Source organism: Gouania willdenowi, chromosome 16 (assembly GCF_900634775.1).
Source record: "Gouania willdenowi chromosome 16, fGouWil2.1, whole genome shotgun sequence".
Lineage (NCBI taxonomy): Eukaryota > Metazoa > Chordata > Actinopteri > Blenniiformes > Gobiesocidae > Gouania > Gouania willdenowi.
The window spans coordinates 30791603-30812398 of record NC_041059.1 but is presented as its reverse complement, the minus strand read 5'-3'; the positions used below and the strand labels follow the sequence as shown (position 1 = coordinate 30812398).

Here is a 20796-nt window from a genome sequence, read left to right as displayed (position 1 = left end):
TCAATCTTTATTTCAGACTCACAAAGGTCCATAGAGAACATTTAAAATACAGACAGACAAACGTAACAGAGAATATCACTATTATAGTCCATATAAGCACTTTCTCCAGTGCCTCCAGAGCTCTGAGATGTACCTGATACTGCTCTGGTCAGTCCGTATAAGAGCAATTATGATTTCATTATGTGAGTCCATAAGCATTATCATACATTTATAAACAACATTTCTTATTACAGCATTTAATGTGGTCACATTATTCTGTACAAACAGCAGACTGGCACTTTCCCAGCGAGGAACTTTCAAAAGAATCCTGAGAGAATTGTTGTATGCTACTTGTAGCTAATGGAATTTAGCCTTTGTGTAGCAGCACCACAAGGGGGCAGTGTAGAGTGGTGTGCAGTAGGCTTTAAACAAAGCTATTTTTACATTTGCTGTACACATACTAAATTTTTGCGCCAGCATGTTAGCTTGTGCATACAATTTACAGTACTGCCTCTGAATGTCATCATTATCAGAAAGGTCACTCCTGATGACATGGCCGAGGTTTTTGACTTTTTCCACAACCACCAGCTCCCCTTCTGACAAGTGGAATATGGGAAATACAGCCTTACGCTGCTCCTTAGGCCTCACAATCATCACAACACTCTTTTAAGGGTTAAACTTGATGTCATATTGTTCACCATATTCAGTGCACACTTTAAGCAGTTGCTGCAGGCCTGCGGAGTAGGGTGACATGATGACCAGGTCATCAGCGTAAAGTAGATTGTTAACAGTCTTTCCCCTATCATACAGCCGGTATTACAGTTTTTCAATCTTTGGGAGAGATCATCCAAGTAAAGGTTAAAAAGCATGGGTGACAAGATCCTACCCTGCCTCACCCCATTAGTCACAAAAAAAGGTCTTGATGTCGCACTTCTCCATCTAACCTGCATTGTTTGATGCGTGTACCAAAAACCTAGGGCCCGGATTAGGTAGGGAGGAACCCTCGCTCTTGCAATTTTTCAAACAGTTTGCCATGGTTGATGCGATCAAATGCTTTAGAGGCATGCAAGAAGCACATAAACATGGTGGAGTTCTGCCCTCTGTACTTCCTCACAGCCTCTTTCAGGGCATAGATGCACATATCAGTTCCATGTTGACTTTTAAAACCAAATTGCTCATCAGTGGTGATAACATATTTCTTGAATCTATCCACGAGTACAATTTGAAAGACTTGATATCACAATGCAATTGGCCTGTAGTTGTCAATACTGGATATTTTCCCTGTTTTATCCTTCACTACAGGCACAACTACAACAGACAGCATAGAACTGGGCAATATACCATGTGTTAACATTGCAGTGAAACATAAAGCAAGTAATACCATAACTCTATGACTGGCAAATTTCAAGTGCTCTGCTGTGATTTGATCTGAACCACAAGATTTACCCATTGATAGTTTGCTTATGGTTCAGTTACCTCCTCAGTAGTGACGACCACATTGTCAGGGGGTACGTCACCAATACTAAAGTTTTTACTTTTTACACAATTGAATATATCACTGTAATGCTTTCTCCACAGCTCCACAACATTATCAGGCCCAGTGACTCCTTCAACAGTAAATGGTAGAGGAACTTTAGAAGCATTCATGACCTGGACTTCTTTCCAAAAGTCTTGCACATTATTATTAAGTCAATAATGCCACATGCAGTAGCTTGATATGAATTAAATTATTATAATCACACTAGAAAATTAGTTAAGAGCTACTGCTATCAACAATGCACTTACCTGACAAGAAATGGGCCGAACAGACTTAGATGTTGTCCAGATTTTTGGACAAATGATTTTCATGGTTTGACTGATTGGTACAGCCAAAAACACGGCAATAATTCACCATTTCCTTTCGTTCGACTTTCGGGATCTGCTTTGTTTACCTGCTGAGTACCTCCAATATGGCGACTTCTGGTTTGATGACGTGGTGATGACGCACCGTGAAAACCCTCCATATGCCTTGAACAACATTCAATAATCTAAAATCCATATCTTATTTTATGCAAGCCAGTGTTATAAATGCGTTTTTAGTAGTCCATTTTCAGAAATTTGTAGTTTTTTCACCACAGCTGACGTCACTATACCTTTGCCGCCGTCAGATTATTACTTTACCAAGTGGAAGTGCGGTCGAATTGTCAAAAACAACATGATCGCAACATTGATCACCTTTTCCTAACTCCTTTAGGAAGTCTCCTAACACATTTCCTTATTACATTTATATTTACTTCCGTAGCATTTCAATATTGAAAATAATGCATGCACAGTATGTGAAATCAACATTTTTTGGCACAGTATTCAAAATTGGATCACACATAAAATTCCATTATTTCCAGCATTATCTAGGGATGACATAACTTTTGGTATGATCTTGCAAAATAAAAATGAGGAACTCTGTTGTAACATCATTTTTTGTTTAGCCAACTTCTTCATCCACAAAAATAGAGTATTAAAATCATCCCCAAAATTTATTTTTTAAACAATTTTACAGTAACTTACATATGAAGTCTTTAAAAATTCTAAAAAAAATAATAATAATAATAATTAAATAAAAAAAAAGGAAAAGCACAAAAATACGTGATACACTTAAAAATAGCCAGAATTGACTTGAATTTATATTTTCTGTTTTTTTCTTTTCTTTCTATTGTTTACCATGGTGATGTTTAATCTTAAGTGAATTGAGCAATGATGGATTGCTTTGAGTTGATGTTCCCTCGGCAAGTTCTTGGTTTTGATGTTTTGCTGTAAATTGGAAAATGCCATATTTGTTTATTCGTGTACGTATTTGTCAATAAAAAGTAGAAAATAAATAAATTACTTCCAAAAAATAAAATAAATAAATAAATAAATGACTTCAGTAAACACCGTGGGGTCATGGGTCACCTTAGGACCTCTTTTGCGCATGACAGTGTACTGCGGTGTGTCGCTAATTAACGATATTTAGATCAGCTGTACAGCGGAGTGATATGATCGATAAGAAGTCCCGGTGCCGTCGTTGATCTATATCAGCACTCTTGAAATTTCTGTTGTCAAATCACTTGTTCGCCGCTAACTGTTGTATAATAATAATTAACAAATATATAGTCGTTTATATTTAAATATCTGGTTCCAAGCAATTCGAGCGAAGGAAGTGACGTATCCGCCGTGCATGCGTTGAAAGGCTCGGCCTTTGACAGAACACTGGCCTTCCTTACGTCTGCGTAGGGTGTGCTCCGGACCTAGTCTCGGCACACATTTTATTATTATGAAACAAACCAAAAGCTAGAGAGCATACGCAGACATATTTTTGTAAGAAAACTAAAAAAAATAAAAAAAAATAAAAATCGGTGAAGCAGGATTTGATTTGTCAAGCCACGTTACGGGAACAAGAGGAAAACCATCAGAAGACGGAAAGGTATTGAGCTCAGCATTTAGCCTAGTTGTTAAAAGCGTGGCTGACCAGTGTTCGCTGTATGTTTCATTAACTCAACGCTGTTCTCTATTGTATTTTCTCTTAGTATCATGTGTTAGTATTGCCAACAGTATAGTGTTATTAACCTACTGAAAGTCGTTAGTTGTTATACCCACAAGCCTTGTTGGTCAGGCCATTACATTTTGCCTTTGCTCGGTAGCCCACGTTGCTGTAGCCGGTGGTGTGGTTTACTAAGGTTCTGATAAAAACTCTCCTCCCAAAGCCGCCGGTGACGGTTTGCACATTAAGGTAGTGTCTAAATCAGCGGTTGTCATCCTGCGTGAGGACTCGAACCGTCAGACATGAATCCTAGCCCACCCAGCTACCCCATGGCCTCCCTGTATGTGGGTGACCTGCACCCTGACATTACCGAGGCTATGCTGTATGAGAAGTTCAGCCCGGCGGGGCCCATCCTCTCCATCAGGGTGTGCAGGGACATGATCACTCGTCGGTCTCTGGGATATGCCTATGTGAACTTCCAGCAGCCAGCTGATGGTAGGTTTCTCTTCCATGGTAGAATAGATTATAGTTCTATACGCTTATAAACTAAAGTGACATAAAACTGTTATATTTTGAGGTGTAGACAACGGGGACTTCCCATTGTAGCCTATTGAACAATGTAGTAAATTCGCAATATTTGGAATAATATATATAGTTGGCCCCTTGTCACATTTGACATAGATATTTCCTTTGATGGCATAATTCTCAGGTAGTTAACCCTCTTTTATACACACACCTCCCTCTTAAATATGAATAAATTATTCGCTGCCCCAATGAGAGAAATGTATTTTTACATTTTTGCACTTAATGTAATTATTTGGTAGATTGATATAATCATAGTCAGTTTTCACAAGTTCTTTTAACCTTCTGTAGATATACAGCTAGATTTAAAGAGCATCTACATAAAGCTGCACAATCTAATTTTAATTGTGGTCAATATTTTGGCCTCCACGAATAAATTAACCTGATCAACGTCAATATTTACAATTAAAATGTGTGTTCTGATGCATATCATATCAGGCACTTTCTCAACCTTTAGTCAGCAGCAGCTTTGAGTCATTTGGTGGATTGATGAGAGCTGTCATTGTTTCCAGTGAGTTGCGTTTTGTGAAAGCACTCTGTAATAGTGTGTTCATTCAGTTAACCCTTGGTACATTTTAAATTATTGGGTTAATTCATTTGTTCCTAAGCATAAATAATTGATTATAAGCGTGATTACAGTATGGATCAAAATAATCATCATTATCATTTTGACTATAATCGTGCAGCCTTACATCTGCATTACCAATTCAATGTGTACAATACAATCTAATTTTAGGCCCTATTTTCAAATTTCTTGGTTTGATAATGATGGTTTTCGAACCAGACTTGCTCTGTGCAACCTTTAGAGAGCAGTTTTCAACCCATTTTTATGTCATCCAATTCAGCTGAACGCGCCTTGGATACCATGAACTTCGATGTGATCAAAGGCCGCCCTCTCCGCATCATGTGGTCTCAGCGTGACCCCTCTCTGAGGAAGAGTGGCGTGGGCAACATCTTTATTAAAAACTTGGACAAGTCCATTGACAACAAAGCCCTTTACGACACCTTCTCCGCCTTTGGAAACATTTTGTCTTGTAAGGTGAGGAAGTACACTTGTTTTGTGATATACAACCAATGTACTACCATGCATGATAAAGTAGTCAAAACCTGTTTGACTGCATGATGGGGGTGAATGTTTTCCTTATATCCTGACATCTTCCTTTTCAAAGGTGGTTTGTGATGAAAATGGCTCAAAGGGTTACGGTTTTGTGCACTTTGAAACCCACGAGGCTGCGGAGCGGGCCATTGAAAAAATGAATGGCATGTTGCTCAATGATAGAAAAGTGTAAGTGTGACTACTTTTTTTTTTTTTTTTTTTTTTTTTTATTGCATTCTGTCTACTAACAATTCGTAACTGTGTCTCTGTGCTATTTGTTTAATCATTTTGCATGATTGTTAAAAACAAATAACTGCTTTTTCTCTTCTTACATTAATCCTTAAACAAATATTTTCAAACTTGTATAATGAACTGTAAAGAGTTCAAATTAAAATATCCTCCACTTAATGTTAAAGGGGGCATATTATGAAAAATCCACCTTTGCAGTTTTTTTGATCACATATGAGGTAACTTGAGTGTCCACCAACACACACAAAATGTGAAATAAATCCATCCAGTCATTTGTTTGTGGTCTGTGTAAGTCTTATAACACAGAAAATTGCTCCATTTAAAATTTTCTAAGTTTGTAATGTCACAAGCGAAATCGGGAGAGAGAATTACCCCCCCAACCGATGAAAACTTTTGCAGAAGTCCGCCATTGGTTTTCTCGCTAGCAAAGTAGTGAAGATGCGCTCACACCAAAAGAACATAGTGGTGCTTTTTGGTCACTTCAACGCTCCAGTGAAGTGTGTGTGTGGGGCGCTGCTTTTACAGTTTAAATGATCAGCTTACGTAGTTACTAAAGGATGACTTCACTCAGAATGTAGGCTTATTCAAGAAGTTAACCGCTTTTATTTTGCCCCAGTAAATTAAGGAAGCCTCCCGCAGCAGCCGTGTCACTGTAGCGGGAGGTTCTACAGACAGTCAAGGACGGGAGAGTTGTCGCTTGAAAAGTTAAAATTTTTCAACTTTGAGTGACTAGGTCAGGCAGGACCTCTTGAAGTTGCGTTATTTACATTAATTTTGAATGTAATCTCATCACTTCAGTTGCGTTCGGTGTGAACGCACCTTTAGTGTGTGCCACCCCACGAAAGAGAGGTGCAAGGAAGGGCGAGGTCTATGCAAATCCAGGGACACACACCCCAAAACAGCACTCCCAAAGACCTTGATATTACAGGGTCTTAAACATCCCCTCTTGCTTAATTCATGTTATGTTTTGATTATACATAAGCACAGATGTCATTTAGACCACAGGGAACTATTTTAAAAGGTGAAAATTTGGTATATGCCCCCTTTAAACAGCAGCCAACTTTTTTTGCTCTGATATTTTTAATTCCAGATTTGTTGGTCGGTTTAAATCTCGTAAAGAGCGGGAGGCTGAGTTGGGGGCACGAGCCAGAGAGTTCACAAATGTGTATATTAAGAACTTTGGAGAGGACATGGATGATGAGAAGCTACGAGAGTTGTTTGGCAGATACGGTAAGGTAGAAGTGTATAAGAAACTTGCGTTAACTAACCATTACTTCAACCCCTGTGTAATAAATGTTGTTTTAGGGCCAGCGCTCAGTATCCGGGTCATGACTGATGAGACTGGCAAGTCCAAGGGTTTTGGTTTTGTCAGCTTTGAGAGACATGAAGACGCTCAAAAGGTTAGTGTTGATGCAAATTAGGCTGCATGCTTTATTTACTGCATAAACGTCCACCTCTAAACTCATCTCTCATGACTTATTTTGTTTTTCCAGGCTGTGGATGACATGAATGGCAAAGAGATGAATGGCAGGCAAATGTATGTTGGCCGTGCACAGAAAAAGGGAGAACGCCAGAATGAGCTCAAGCGCAAATTTGAGCAGATGAAACAAGATCGCATGACCAGATATCAGGTTTGTGCAAGTTTTTCTCATTGAAAAGAGCCTAATTTCTTTTTATCACTAGAGTTAGGAGATTGGATTAACTTAAACTCATTGCTATGAAGCTGTGCACACTAATTGAACCCATTTAATGACAATACGTATTATTAAAGAAAATGTCCCATGCATTTCTTCACGTTCTTGATATTAAACCAGGGTGTGAATCTATATGTGAAAAATCTGGATGACGGACTGGATGATGAGCGTCTCCGTAAAGAATTCTCTCCCTTTGGAACTATAACAAGTGCCAAGGTAAATTTTATTAAACCTGTGGAACACAATTAAAATGATATACGTAAGAGCAGCTGATTTTGAGCTTGATTCTTTTCACAGGTGATGATGGAGGGTGGCCGTAGCAAAGGTTTTGGCTTTGTGTGTTTTTCCTCCCCTGAGGAGGCCACCAAAGCAGTGACAGAGATGAATGGCCGCATTGTGGCAACAAAGCCACTGTATGTGGCTCTGGCCCAGCGGAAGGAAGAGCGCCAGGCGCATCTCACCAACCAGTACATGCAGAGGATGGCCACTGTCCGTGCTGTGCCCAACCCTGTCCTTAACCCCTACCAGCCGGCTCCGCCCTCAGGCTACTTCATGGCAGCAATACCTCAGGTGAGTCATTTGTGGTAATGCACGCAGGCTTTATCAGCTGACTGATTTTACTTTATCAGTCCATTAGACAAAAAATTCTCTATTTCCTACAGGATGTCATCAATAAATGAAAGGATAAATATTCTCTCTCCTGTCAGATCCACACAGTGAAGTGTTCACAGTAGTTCTCCTTTTATTGGACCGGTCATTTTCTAAGACATCTGATTGGTCAAGAGGCGGGGCTTTATTACTCACTCAAAGTAGCCAGAACAAAACCTGGTTCTCACCAGGTTAGTCGTTCAGCCTGTCACCATGATGATTTAGCTCCGTAAGACATTAGCCAGCTTTGTAGTCCAGAACAGACTGATTAAATCCCAGAAGCTGGCACGATAATAGGAAATCTAGCTTTGTAGTACAGGCCCTAACATTGTGTTTCTGTGAGGATGTTGTTAACATGGCTCGTTTAGTGTTATGTCATGTGCCGGACAATCTTTAAACGACAGCATCGGTTACATATTAATTGATGTTGATTATTCTATGACATGCCAAAATCGGCTCGATTAATCGGCCAGGCAAGTATTAGTGATAGACCAATTTGTTTTCTTCCAGGGACTATGCCAATTAGTGCTGGTAGTCAAGGATGCCAATAACCAATATTTGGAGCAGTTATTCATTTGCAATCAAAGTTAAACTATTGACGTTTGAATGTCTTTTAGGCATAAGTCGATTAAATAGCTTTTTGGATTTGCCACACGTTAAAGGTGCTGTTAGTTTCTGCAGCTTCTCATGTGGCCTACACAAAGACACACACACAATTTTCTAGCCATCATCTCAATGTGCTTCCCTGCAATGAAACTGCATTTTACTATCCATCTCACAAACACACTTCTTACTTTTATCAATTTCCCAGGCTATTGAACGCTCTGCTGTATTGGCTGATAAGGGTGCCCTTCAAATGACTCGGCCTATCAGAACGGGCAGGTATGCGGGCTGCCATACTTCCGTTAGGTTTGACAGAGATTTCTGTGTATTCTGATGAATTTCAACTGAGTTTCTCCTCACTGCCCCGCGTCTGCATATCAGTCCATTTACAGCTTTAAATGTCAGTTATTATTGGAACCACACTGATGCATTAATCCATCAGTTATTACCGTGCACTATCACTCTAGGAGTGCTTCTGATCAAACCCAACCCAAATATAGCGGCCTATACGCTGGAAAATATGGTATTTCCCCATCAATGTTATCACCAGCCTTGTTTGAAATGATAAAAGCACGCTGCACACAGAGCGGACTATGATGGATTTCAAATGCGATGTCAGCGGATAGGATTGATTTATTGGTCATAGATGAAATCTGGAGGGATCCTGGTTGTAGTAAAATATGTGTTTAAGGACTGATCCTGTCTGACGACTGTGTGATCCTGCATGTTTGCAGAAAGTAAGAGCGGTACCAGAAAACTGCCGGTAGAGGGGGGGCAATGCTGGAGACACAGTAGTGACTGCAAACAGAGGCGCAGCTGCATTTAAGTCAAAATAACCCTGATAATTTATTTCTTATTAGCTATTTGATTAAAAAGACTGTCGAAATGCGTCAAAAAGTGCATAATAATCGGCCCAGTCAATAATGTGCCTATCCTTACCTGTAATCCAATTTCACACAGTGGTAGACAAAAAAAAAACCTGTAAACCTGTCCTGCTTTTAACCCTCATTGTAAAGGTTGTGGTCTGGACACATTGTATATTCTAACAACTAAATATCACATTCTCTAATAATCAAATCAAATGTAGCTGGATTCTATTAATCAGTGCTGGATATACTTCTAACAGGGCAATAATCTAGTTTCCCTATTCTCAGGCCCAGAACCGAGCTGCCTACTACTCTAACCAGCTGGCCCAGCTTCGTCCCAGTCCCCGCTGGGCGACTCAAGGTGTGCGTCCCCAGCGTAAGTCCTCACACACGCCTCCCTCATGGATTCAATGTGTTTTTGGTCAGTTCTGTCAGCTTTTATCCATCACAGTGCTCAAGCTGTCTCTGGTGTTTGGCTTTCTTTATTCCTCAGACTTCCAAAACATGCCCAATGCCATGCGCCCATCAGCTCCTAGGCCCCAGACCTTCAACACTATTCGTGCTGCCACAACCACAAACACCCAGGTCCCACGGATGATGGCTTCCCAGCGCATGCGTATGTTTTGGAGCTCTCAGATTACAACACTGTGCTCACAATATTAGTGTTTACACTGTTTTCAAGATCTTCCCCAACCTGTCCCGCAGCCACACAAGCCCTCAGCCAGCGACCTGCCAACGCTTCAACCACTGCCACCCCAGTGCGGGCCATGCCTCAGTATAAATATACTGCTGGTGTGCGCAATCCTCAGCAGCACATGGCCACCCAGCCCCAAGTCGCCATGCAGCAAGTAAGGCGTTAGCCCACTGAGGTTTCTGTGTAAAGAACTGTTGAGATGTAGTTTGTTTGCAGGGTTTTTGATGTGTCCTGTTGAAACACAGCTGAGAGGCTTGTTGGCAGACTTTCTGCAAAGCAGCATCAGGAGTGTTGGAGCAGGGACACATTGAAATCCTGGTGGACTACCTGCCCTCCAGAACTGGGTTTGGACACCCCTGCTTTGTACATGTCACACTTTTTGTTTCTTCTCTTCTTTTTAGCCTGCTGTCCACGTCCAAGGACAGGAGCCCCTGACTGCCTCCATGCTAGCTGCAGCGCCTCCTCAGGAGCAGAAGCAGATGCTGGGTCAGTATCGGGTTTGGGGTCAATTATAATTGTAATTTATAATTATGGTAATTGTAATTTAATTAGAAATTAACTAAAATCTGTTAATTACTTTTTTTTGCAAAGTGGATAAAGAAAAAGATAGAAAAAAAACTCAAATACAATTTAATTAAACACAACAGGTCTATCGGCTGTTTTAGGCTGGATGCATCAACATGCTGCGCGGAAATGAGACGCACGGAATCCGCATGAAACAACGCATGTTGCATTTATACTTCATGCGGCTTCCGCTACCAAACCGCAGGGCGCAGTGTATTACCAACACACGGCAACAACGCTACAAAAGTACAGCAGAAGTACCCGTTGTTTACAACATGGCGGCGAAGGCGAGACTGCGGAAATGTGTTGTTTGTTTCTACTGAGACTGAAAAGGAAGCCAAGGTGGTCGACTCGTCCTTTAAATTGTAGGAGCCAACCTTCCGGGAACTACAGTCCCTGTACAACGTGTTCCTGGCTGATGTCATTTCCTCTTCAACAATACCTGATGCGGCCATTTCCAGGTATGCTATATATCTATTGTTGTTAAAAACGTTCTTTTGTCAACACAACATAGATTATTTTTTTTTATTTTTTTTACAACATGGTTTTCTCTTGTTCTATCTGTACTGTGTATAACCTGAACATTGGCAAAACATTATTCTTTAATAGTATTCGTGTACTATTCTGTTTTTTATTATATTGTGCAATTTCCTTTCTTGCAACATATTTTTCCCTTTTTCTATCTGTACTGTGTACATGCCCATGTATGCATGTGTGTATATATATATATACATATTCCTGTTTTTCTGCTGCTGAAACTCTGCAAATTCCCCCTTGTGGGATAAACAAAGAACATCATCTCATCCTCATCTCATTATATTAACAGCAAAAACCTCAACGATGCCCAGCAAATCTACAACTGCCATCACTCGCGTACCAGGAGGGTGATGGAGAACAGCTTCAACATACTGGCAGCATGATGGCGAATCCTGGAACGGCCGATGGAATTCCACCCACGGAAAACTGAAGGCATGTGAAGCTCTGCACAATTATTTAAGCAGCACAGATGCTGCCAACTCCCCGGCAACCAGTTCCATCCCTCCCAAGTTCAGACTCCTCTACCCACACGTAGGTGATCCTGTGAGTGGAGGGCAGTGGTAGCAGGCAACAACAACTTGTTGGACATTGGCCGTCTCTGCAAAGCACTCGGCTCCAAATGATCTCAAGTCATTCTTTCTGACACCACAGGGACTTGTTCCCTGGCAGGAGAATGTAATCAGAAAAGGTATGCTGAACAGGAATGAAGAAAATACAGGATTGCAGTTAATTTACAATACAAAACTGTTTTGATTGTAACACTGTAACAAAAGAAATTAAATATGCTAAAAAAGAATTGCACTTCTTTGTGACCTCTATTCTTTCTCATACAGCACTTGGTAGATTGTATGTTTGACTGCCTCAACTTTGTGTGCTGATATGGATTCCAGCCTGTCAGTAACAACACAGCCAAACCTTGTATGTGCTGTAACGGTGGCTCTCACTTTCTCAATATCTACTAATCTATTTTCAAGCAGGTCAGCATCTCTCTTCTTCAACTCTGGTCCTGACGACACACTCCTTGAAGAACTCCTTTTACCTGAGCAGTACGGCAGAAGTGATCAGAATAAAAAAAAAAATGTGTTTATCTTAGAGGGGTAATTAGGAAGGCACTGAGCAGCATATAAAGAAACAATAATAATGGACCAACACTAATAATTACACAAACATATATATAATGTTCTCCAAATAATGTACACACATGCAGAAAACAAGGGGGTCGTGATACAAGTATACGTCAGGCCACTTGCGGTCCCCAAAGTAAATGTGAAGTAATACACAGAAAATTATACAAAATTACAGAAAATGACAACAAAAGTACACCAAAACACAAGAAAAAAAACTCAAATCCACAGCACAAACAAAAGCAAGACAACAGAAATGCAAAAAACCCTCCAGAAACACGACACGAGCACAAATACACAATAACTCTAAAAAAAACATATTTTACAGGAAAAATACACAAAAAAAACAGAAATGCACAAAATGCCTCCTAATGAACAAGACAACAAACATACACAAAATGACAGAAAAAACACAAAATGACTATGAAAACTTAGTTCATCCCGGTATTAATGCTTAGATCATTCTAAATGCTGACACTAATGTTAATGTGACCCTCTGATCAAACGCATTTTTGTGGCCCCGCTGTGATAAAAGTTGCCTACCTCTGATGTAAGTAAAGAACATAAAAATCACTCGTTCAATAGGGGAAAAATAGAAACACTTACCACCACTAAAAGTAGGGGACTGTGGTTCGACGTGCGGATCTCGCGGATGCGTCAAGCATAAAACAGCCTTTACACATGTAGTTAACAATTATAAAAATATGTTTCATATTAAGTTTTCCTGCTACCTGTCAATGAATTTTCACTCGTATAGGTGGTAAGGGTCAGAAGTGTTGGGGGTTAGTGGGTTAGAGTTAGGAGATATATAACATTTTTACAGAGTAACAATTATATGAATGTAACTGATGTTGTGTACAAAGTGTTTACAGCTATTGCTAAATTCCGACTCCTGTTGGGCTTTTACATTAGATATTATAATAAATGCACTAAGATATAAATGTAAAGATACTAAAACGACATTGTACACACATGATAAAATACATACGATCATCAAAATGCTATAAATTGTAATTGAGAGCATTATTGTAATTGAATTTCAGGGGAAAAATAATAATTAAATGGTAATTGGAAAAATGCCAGTTATAGTAATCATAATTGAATTGTAATGAGCATGGATAATTGAAAACTTAATTGTAATTGAAAAATGTAATTGATATCTATATGTGTAAAGTTTGTCAAACTCAATTGCTTGGTTTGTTATGATTTGTTGAAAGGTTTAATAACCATTTCTACTTTGTCCAGGTGAACGTTTATTTCCAATGATCCAGAATATGCATCCCAGTCTGGCAGGCAAGATCACCGGTATGCTGCTGGAAATCGACAACTCTGAGCTGCTTCACATGCTGGAGTCTCCTGAGTCACTGCGATCAAAGGTCAGTTAATCATTAGTCTGTGAAAGTTTTTTATTCTAACAAATAGATCTTAGTTTGACCAGTGAGTGTGGTGTGTGTTTCAGGTGGATGAAGCCGTGGCTGTGCTACAGGCCCACCAGGCCAAAGAAGCTGCTCAGAAGTCCACCCCTTCTGCAGCCACCCCCAGCGTCTGAGGTAAGTGTTTCATGACAGGAAGTCACACAGTGTCGCAGCCAGCTTCATTATGGTTATTAATGGCCTTGTTCTTATCTTACAGATCAAGTATTTTAAAACCTGCTTCACCGATGGAAAAAGAAAGAAAAAACAACTTAAACATTGAAAAAGTGAAAACTCTGAAAACATCGCAAAATGATAAATTATTTCTTAAAAAAAAAAAAAAAAAAGAGCAACCATCGAATCTGCCAGGTCTAGGGATGTTTTGACTAGACCTTGAATATAAAGAAAAAATATTTAAAAAAATAGCAAAAAGGAGAAAAAAATTAATACATTTGAATCATTCCTGTTTTATGTCATTTTATTATCAGTGCTCAGGAGGGTGGGAGCTGAGTATTGTTGAAAGTGTGATTTGTATTAACTACTGGCTCTAATAAACTCATTAAAAATATCTGTCTTATTGTCGTTTATCTTTGATGCTTTCTTAGTGTTAATTAAATATTACTATGGGTTCACCATTCTGTTTGTGTGCTTAAGGAATGTCATTTATTATAGAAACTAATAGACAATATATATAATATAGGAAAAACTTAAGCAGCATTTGTTGGAAAAGGGTTTTTTGCCTTGAAAAAGTGTCACTAACAGTTTGATCACTTGGCATGTTTTTCAAAGGCATGTTGAGTTCAGTCACCCACAGCATTATGAGTCAGAAACAAAGGAAGAGTTTAGATGACTTTCAGCTAAATCTTACATTGTGTAAAAGTCCTGATTTATTTAAGCTTGAATGCAAATCCACAACCTGCTCTTGGTGCTAGAGCGGTTGTCTTTTGATTGTTTGGTTGTTGGTTCAATCCCAGGGCTGTTTATGTTGAAGTGTCCTTGTGCAATACACTAAACCTCAAGTTGCTCCCAATTGTCAACTAGTGCCTAGCAAGGAAACTTTGTCCCATTGATGGGTGACTGAGCTAAAATTTGTAAAGCACTTTGGGACAACTTTGATAATAAAAACACTATTTCAAATACATTTACAACTCAACAGTGTAGAAATATGTAAAGAAGCAAGTATGGAAAAAATCTAAAATGTGAGTGCATTTTGCTCACTAGTAGTGAGCAGTGGAGGAAGCGGGCTTGTAATCGGAGGGTCACCAGTTTGAATCCACCCTGGGCCGTCACTGTGGGATGTCACATGGTTCCCGCAGATCTGTAAAAAGTCTTAAAAGGCATTAAATTCATGAATCTAAAAATAAGGCCTTAATTGTCAATATAAATGTCTGTTTCAAAAGTCTTAAATTTTAATGCATAAGTATGATTTTGTGATTAAGTAGTCTCACATTTGTAAGTAAATGGTAACATTTGTGTAATTATCGTAACATTGTGCAATTGCCACAGTGGAACCAACTAGGAAAAAGTGACGTGGTTTCAACAGCATGGGGAAACGTAAATTTAACAAAAATTGCCTGTACAACAAAAAATTTTCCTAATGTTTTTTTTTTTTTTTTTTTTATTTTTGTTGCTCTCTAGATTTCTGGCTATTTTTGTAGTCATTTTATGTTTTTTTTTTTTTTTTAAAGAGTGATTTTGATTATTCTAGTCTGTTTTAATTGTGTATTTTATCGTCATTTTGTGTATTTTTGTGTTTACTTTGGGGGTCTCCAGTTGCACGTCTGCAGTAGACATTGGAAGAAATGTACCCTAACCCTATGTAATTAATGTGGAGGGTTTTTTCCACTCAATTGTGTTTACTGTGAACACAGCCTCACTCTTCAAACTTTGGCTGTTTTACAGTTTTTCATCCCCAAAGTACTAACGTAACCAGATAAGATGGCATGAAGGTTTTACAGCTTCTTTTGTTGGGAGAACGTTGCAATGTAAATTTTCTTTTTTTTTGCAACTGTGTTCAAGTGTTTCATTACTTTGTATTTATTGTATTTTCTTCTGTAACTATTGTTGCCATCGTGGCCAGGTCGTCATGGAAAAAGATGGTTTTTGATCTCGATGAGGATAACCTGGTAAATAAAAGTTGAACTAAAATGAGCCACTCAGAGGGCTGATGTCAACAAATGGTCTTTACCCTTTAGCTTTTATAAGATTAATTAGTTTTCTGAAGTATGTACCACATGTTTAATGAAATGTAGTTTCCCATGATTTAAAGAATGAAATGGTTTTGTTTTTTTAACACGTGGAACAATAAATCAAGCAAAAGAAGCGATTCCCACAGTTCTCACTCAACCCAATGAGTCTACTGGTGAATTATGAATGTCATAGTCTGTTTTGGTTAGATTTCTCCAACGCAGTGGTTGACTCGTGGGTCACAGGCAGGAGAAAAAGATTGAGCAGTGTTGACCTGGAACAGGAGATAAACGACAATATGAAAAGTTAAACATTTTCATTATATTTGAAACCTGTTTTCATAGTGATTTGGGCCCTGAAGTCAGAGCAGTTATTGATATAGAGTAGATTTTATTCTTGATAACTGCTGAGATTAATTTGGTTATAAAAAAAATAAAAAAATAAACCCAAGTATATAATGTTGAAATCACTAAAATAAGAGGGATTTTGGAAGTAGAAACTTTAATGCATTAGTTAAGTTGCCTCTTCAGTGTATTGTGCGCTTCTTTTCATTACTGATCATTTTGGTGCCATTTACAATTTTTTTCTGTATATATTTTGTTGAACAATAGATGACTTTCCTGTCAGTGCATAGGGAAACAACCTGATGAATTATAACTAAATCTTCAGGGTGTTATTTCAAAATGTGCCGTAGTTTTCCTTTACAAACACATGGTTAGCAGTAATGTACTTTCAAGTGAATACAATCACCAAACATGATTAGCCTCTACATTATTTTTGCATCAGACAGATGCTATAGACAGAACCAAAACAGCTCTTCACTAACTTTTGTCTCCTATGTTTGCTAATATGTTGTCTTAATTCACAGAGGAACTATTTTGACTAAAGTCATGGTGTTTAATTTCCTGCTTGTTTGTTTTTTTTTCCTAAATTATATAAATCTCACCTTACCTTTCTTACCTTACGCTATGGTTGCTCGTCTGTTAAATGTTGTGTACCTACAGTATAAGAACCATAGATTCTTCCTATCCCATAACTTTACAAGTTGTTTACTGATGGTGAGTTCAAGTGGATTAGCTGTAGATTAATGCCACACAAAAACACTTTTAAATAAATTGTTTGTGTGCACTAGACAAAACAACCGTAAAGCCTATTTTAAATATTCCACTTGTATGTAATCCTCTGGTTCTGGTGTAGTCTACACATTTCCCTGATAAATCTTTATTGTTCAGTGTAAAAAATGTAAAGAACAGTTTAACTAGAACAGTTAAATTAAGTTACAGTCTCATAGGAAGTAAATACAGTACAGTCAAATTAGTTTATTTTAGAAGTGATTGGAAAAAAGGCTGTTGGTTTAAAACAATAAGACAAGATATATGAACATGCTTAGTGTATTTGTTAAAAATGGGAAAAGAAAGAGCTGGATGATATTGTTTTTCTCTGGAAAAACAGAATGAGGATGAAAATAGATTTATTTATTTAAGCTTTATTTATTTGGGACAGATACAATAAACAAAGACAGCTGAAAACAGGTATCACAGGCAGAATCAAATATACTTTATTTATCCCTGGGGGAAATTGTCTTGTTTTTTTTTTTTTTTTTTTTTTTTTTTTTTTTTTTTTTTTTTTAAACAAATGAAAAGAAGAAACAGAAAACGTACATGATTTACGAAAATACTTAATTAAATACGAATTAAATAGTCCACATCTCCAAGGAAAAAAAAAAATTAAATAATACAAATGTACAAATATAATACAGAAAATAAGTATTGAAAAAAAAAAATATAACGTTTGTAGCGAATTTCCAACACCTAAAAATCAACTAGAAATGTTGTCTATTGTTATTGTAATAATTATATACAATTATTATTTATATTAAAAAAAAAATATTATCAATAATAATACATTTAAAAAAGCAATTACAATAGTTCAAGCTTTCGGACTGTAAAAAACATTATCATTAACCATCAATCCATCCATTTTCTGACCAGTTTGTTCCTTTTTCTATGGTCGCGGGATTCTGCAGGTGCTAATTATTATTATTATTATTATTATTATTATTATTATTATTATTATTATTATTATTATTATCGTGTTTATTATTATTATTGTTGTTTTTATTATTATCATTGTTGTTTATTTTATTTTATTTTATTTTATTTTATTTTATTTTATCTTAGAGATTGCTTCATCCCGCTTCAATCTAAATATCGCGATATGATTTGAATGTGTGAGTCTAAACGAGATCAGTGAACAACAGAGCAGGCTGTTGGCTTTTAAAGCCGATAGGATAGGATAGGATAGGATAGGATAGGATAGGATAGGATAGGATAGGAGAGGAGGGACCGACGACGGGGAAAGAAGTGCCAGCACCGCAGGAGAAGTCATTTACCCCACTGCGGTAAAACCAGCATTAACTTCATATTTACCCCTTCCAAAAGGAGAGTAACTGTACCTTGTTGTTAACTCCGGATCAAGTGTCATTGGCAGCAGACGGTAGGTTCGCATCGTATGTAGCTAACCTTGGTAGCAGCTGCTAATGCTCGCTGATAGGTACTTTATTAACTGACTGGACCTTTGCCAATGTTAGAAAGCTAAACAATGACACAGCGTTATCTCTGGTATTTGTCCCATAGGGTGTTTGATGTGTGTGTTTTTTGTCTGTTACACTAATCGACACTGGGAATGTGTGTGACTATATTAACTAGGACCAGCCCCTGTTAACATTGGCTAATAATAAAGCTATCCAACGGACGGTTGTTTTAGCTCTAAGCTGTAGATGTTGCGCAGACTTTTACAAGTCAATACATTATCCTGGGAGAATAGCAGTCATTCGGGAATCGATATTACAACTCTGGTATGTAAACCGAAGACAACAACTTTGCCAATTTTACTAATATAAGAGTGGGACGATAATCGATAAAATGGGCTCACGGTGTATTAGTGGTTAGCATGTCCTCCTCGCAGCAAGAAGGTCCTGGGTTCAAGCCTTGGGGTGGACACTTGGGTCTTTTCTGTGTGGGGTTTGCATGTCCTCCCCATGCTGCATGGGTTTTCTCAGTGTACCTCCCATGATCTAAACACACGACTGTTGTTTGGAGTCTATGAACGTGGGTGTGAATGATTGTCTGTGTTTCACTGCGATGGACTGGCGCCCTGTCCAGGGTGCACCTCCGCCTAACGCCCAATGAGAGCCGGAGATAGGCATTAGCAGACCCCCGTGACCCTTAAAAACAGGATCAAGCGGGTCAGAAAATGGATGGATAATCAATAAATCGACCTATTATCGTCCTGTGTCAGGATGACCAAGTGGTCTAATACGCTAGACTCAAGGATGTTTTTTTCCGCTGGTGTGGGTTTGAATCCCACTTCTGACATATTTCATTTTTTTCATATTTAATACGGTAAATAACACCTTTTAAAAAATGCATATATGAAAAAAAACAAACATTTAAGGGTATTCCCTGGGTTAGGGCTAAAATAAAACTGATGGAAAGAATTACACGGGTCTGGCAGTGACTGAACTACCGGCATTTAGCTTACTGCGCATGCCAACGCATGCGCACAGGAAGTGCCGGAACTATAGTCAGGTTTGTCTGAGGTCTGCATCTGGACCAATAATAACAGCCTTTAAATTAAGGACCTATGATTAGTAACAATATATCGGGCAATATATCGTCTGGGCGATAAAACAATAATATATATCGCGATAGAGATATTGTTTATTGATTGAAAATACGTGAGATAGGATGTTCGATAACTTCAATCCTGACCAAGAACCGCAAGGCATTCTGGAGGATATAGGCAGAGGAACAGCTTTAGTGTCTAATGGTGGCTGTGCACACACACAGTCACACTACCGTGACTCATACCTGCTTATATAAACAATAAAATGATGGTGACCGCGCAAGAGGAAATTGTGGATAAAAGAGGAAAGGTCACGTCACCAGTTTGGCTATATTTTGGATGTTTTACGTCCGACAGGATGCAAGGTCGTCGTCGCTACCAAGTCCGGCAATACAGCTAATTTATATTACCACCTCAGTCGCTCTCACCTGTTGGAGTACAGCAGTGTCATACAGCCATCGACATCTGCCACTGCAGGTGAGACATCACGCAAGCAGCCACAGACAACCATCGAGAGGTACTCGGCAGCTGTGCCACATGATAAAACCTCCAAAAGTTACAAAGATGCAGTGGCGTATCAGTTAGCAGAGGAAATCTTACCGCTCAGTACACTAGAGAAGTCCTGATACAAGCATCTTCATGTGCTTGACCCCTGTTACATTCTACCGGGTGGGAAGCACTTTTCCAAGATGACCATTCCCAAGCTTTACACGATGAGCAAGGAAACCGTGGAAAGAGATTCATTTCATAGACCATGACCGGGTTCTGAAGACAAGATGCCTAAAAAAATGCGTATTTCCCCAAAGACCACACAGGGGAAATAATAACCGAAGGCTTGAAGGAGGCACTGTTGTTCTGGAGTCTGACTGAGGAAAAGTTTGTGTGCATCACCACAGACAGTGGAACAATAATAGTGAAGGCAACTTAATTTTACAATTGGACACGGCTACAGTGCTTTGGGCATCGCTTGCACTGAACAATTGGTGAGTAACATGTGTTATTTCATGTTAACTTTCTTAGCCAATATCTACAGTAATTCTCAACTGGTGGGTTGGGACCCAATAGAGGGTCACAGACCTGTACTGGGTGGGTCGCAGACAGCTGATAAAAATAAATGTTTTGGATTTATTTTGACAGGCATGCTGTTAAAAACATGTTGCACAGGAATGTATATATATATATATTTATGTTTTAAAAAAAGATCATACATGCGTGTTCTCAACAGCTATTTAAAAAAATAATATATTTATTTATTTTATAATAAATTTGGTTGGTTGAATTTACAAAAAAAAAAGTGGATCAATGCATTATTATCAATATTATTATTATATATAATTATTCTAACAATATATTATGTTATCAAATATATCACTGCGGAGTATCAGATCAGCTTTTGTTTATATATGTATTGACAAGACGGCTGCATCAGACAGCTTAA

The 20796-nt window shown here is 38.4% G+C and overlaps 1 protein-coding gene across 4 annotated transcripts; it reads left to right on the top strand.

The window, feature by feature from the left end:
- Positions 1–3178: 3178 nt before the first annotated feature.
- On the top strand, positions 3179–13948 carry pabpc1a (poly(A) binding protein, cytoplasmic 1a). Of its 4 annotated transcripts, XM_028470645.1 has the most exons (16): positions 3179–3418; positions 3699–3970; positions 4903–5096; positions 5227–5342; positions 6493–6632; positions 6708–6802; positions 6896–7033; positions 7217–7312; positions 7394–7666; positions 9502–9589; positions 9707–9829; positions 9919–10061; positions 10309–10393; positions 13378–13508; positions 13592–13682; positions 13765–13948. In XM_028470645.1, exons 2-15 carry the CDS (start codon positions 3778–3780, stop codon positions 13679–13681), a joined length of 1905 nt encoding a protein of 634 aa, XP_028326446.1. In that variant the 5' UTR covers positions 3179–3418; positions 3699–3777; the 3' UTR covers position 13682; positions 13765–13948. The 4 variants fall into 4 exon arrangements, 1 of the variants encoding a protein (XP_028326446.1); XR_003675787.1 differs by lacking the exons at positions 13378–13508; positions 13592–13682; positions 13765–13948 and adding exons at positions 10555–10932; positions 11298–13319; XR_003675788.1 differs by lacking the exons at positions 13378–13508; positions 13592–13682; positions 13765–13948 and adding exons at positions 10573–10932; positions 11298–13316.
- The last annotated feature ends 6848 nt before the right edge of the window (positions 13949–20796 follow it).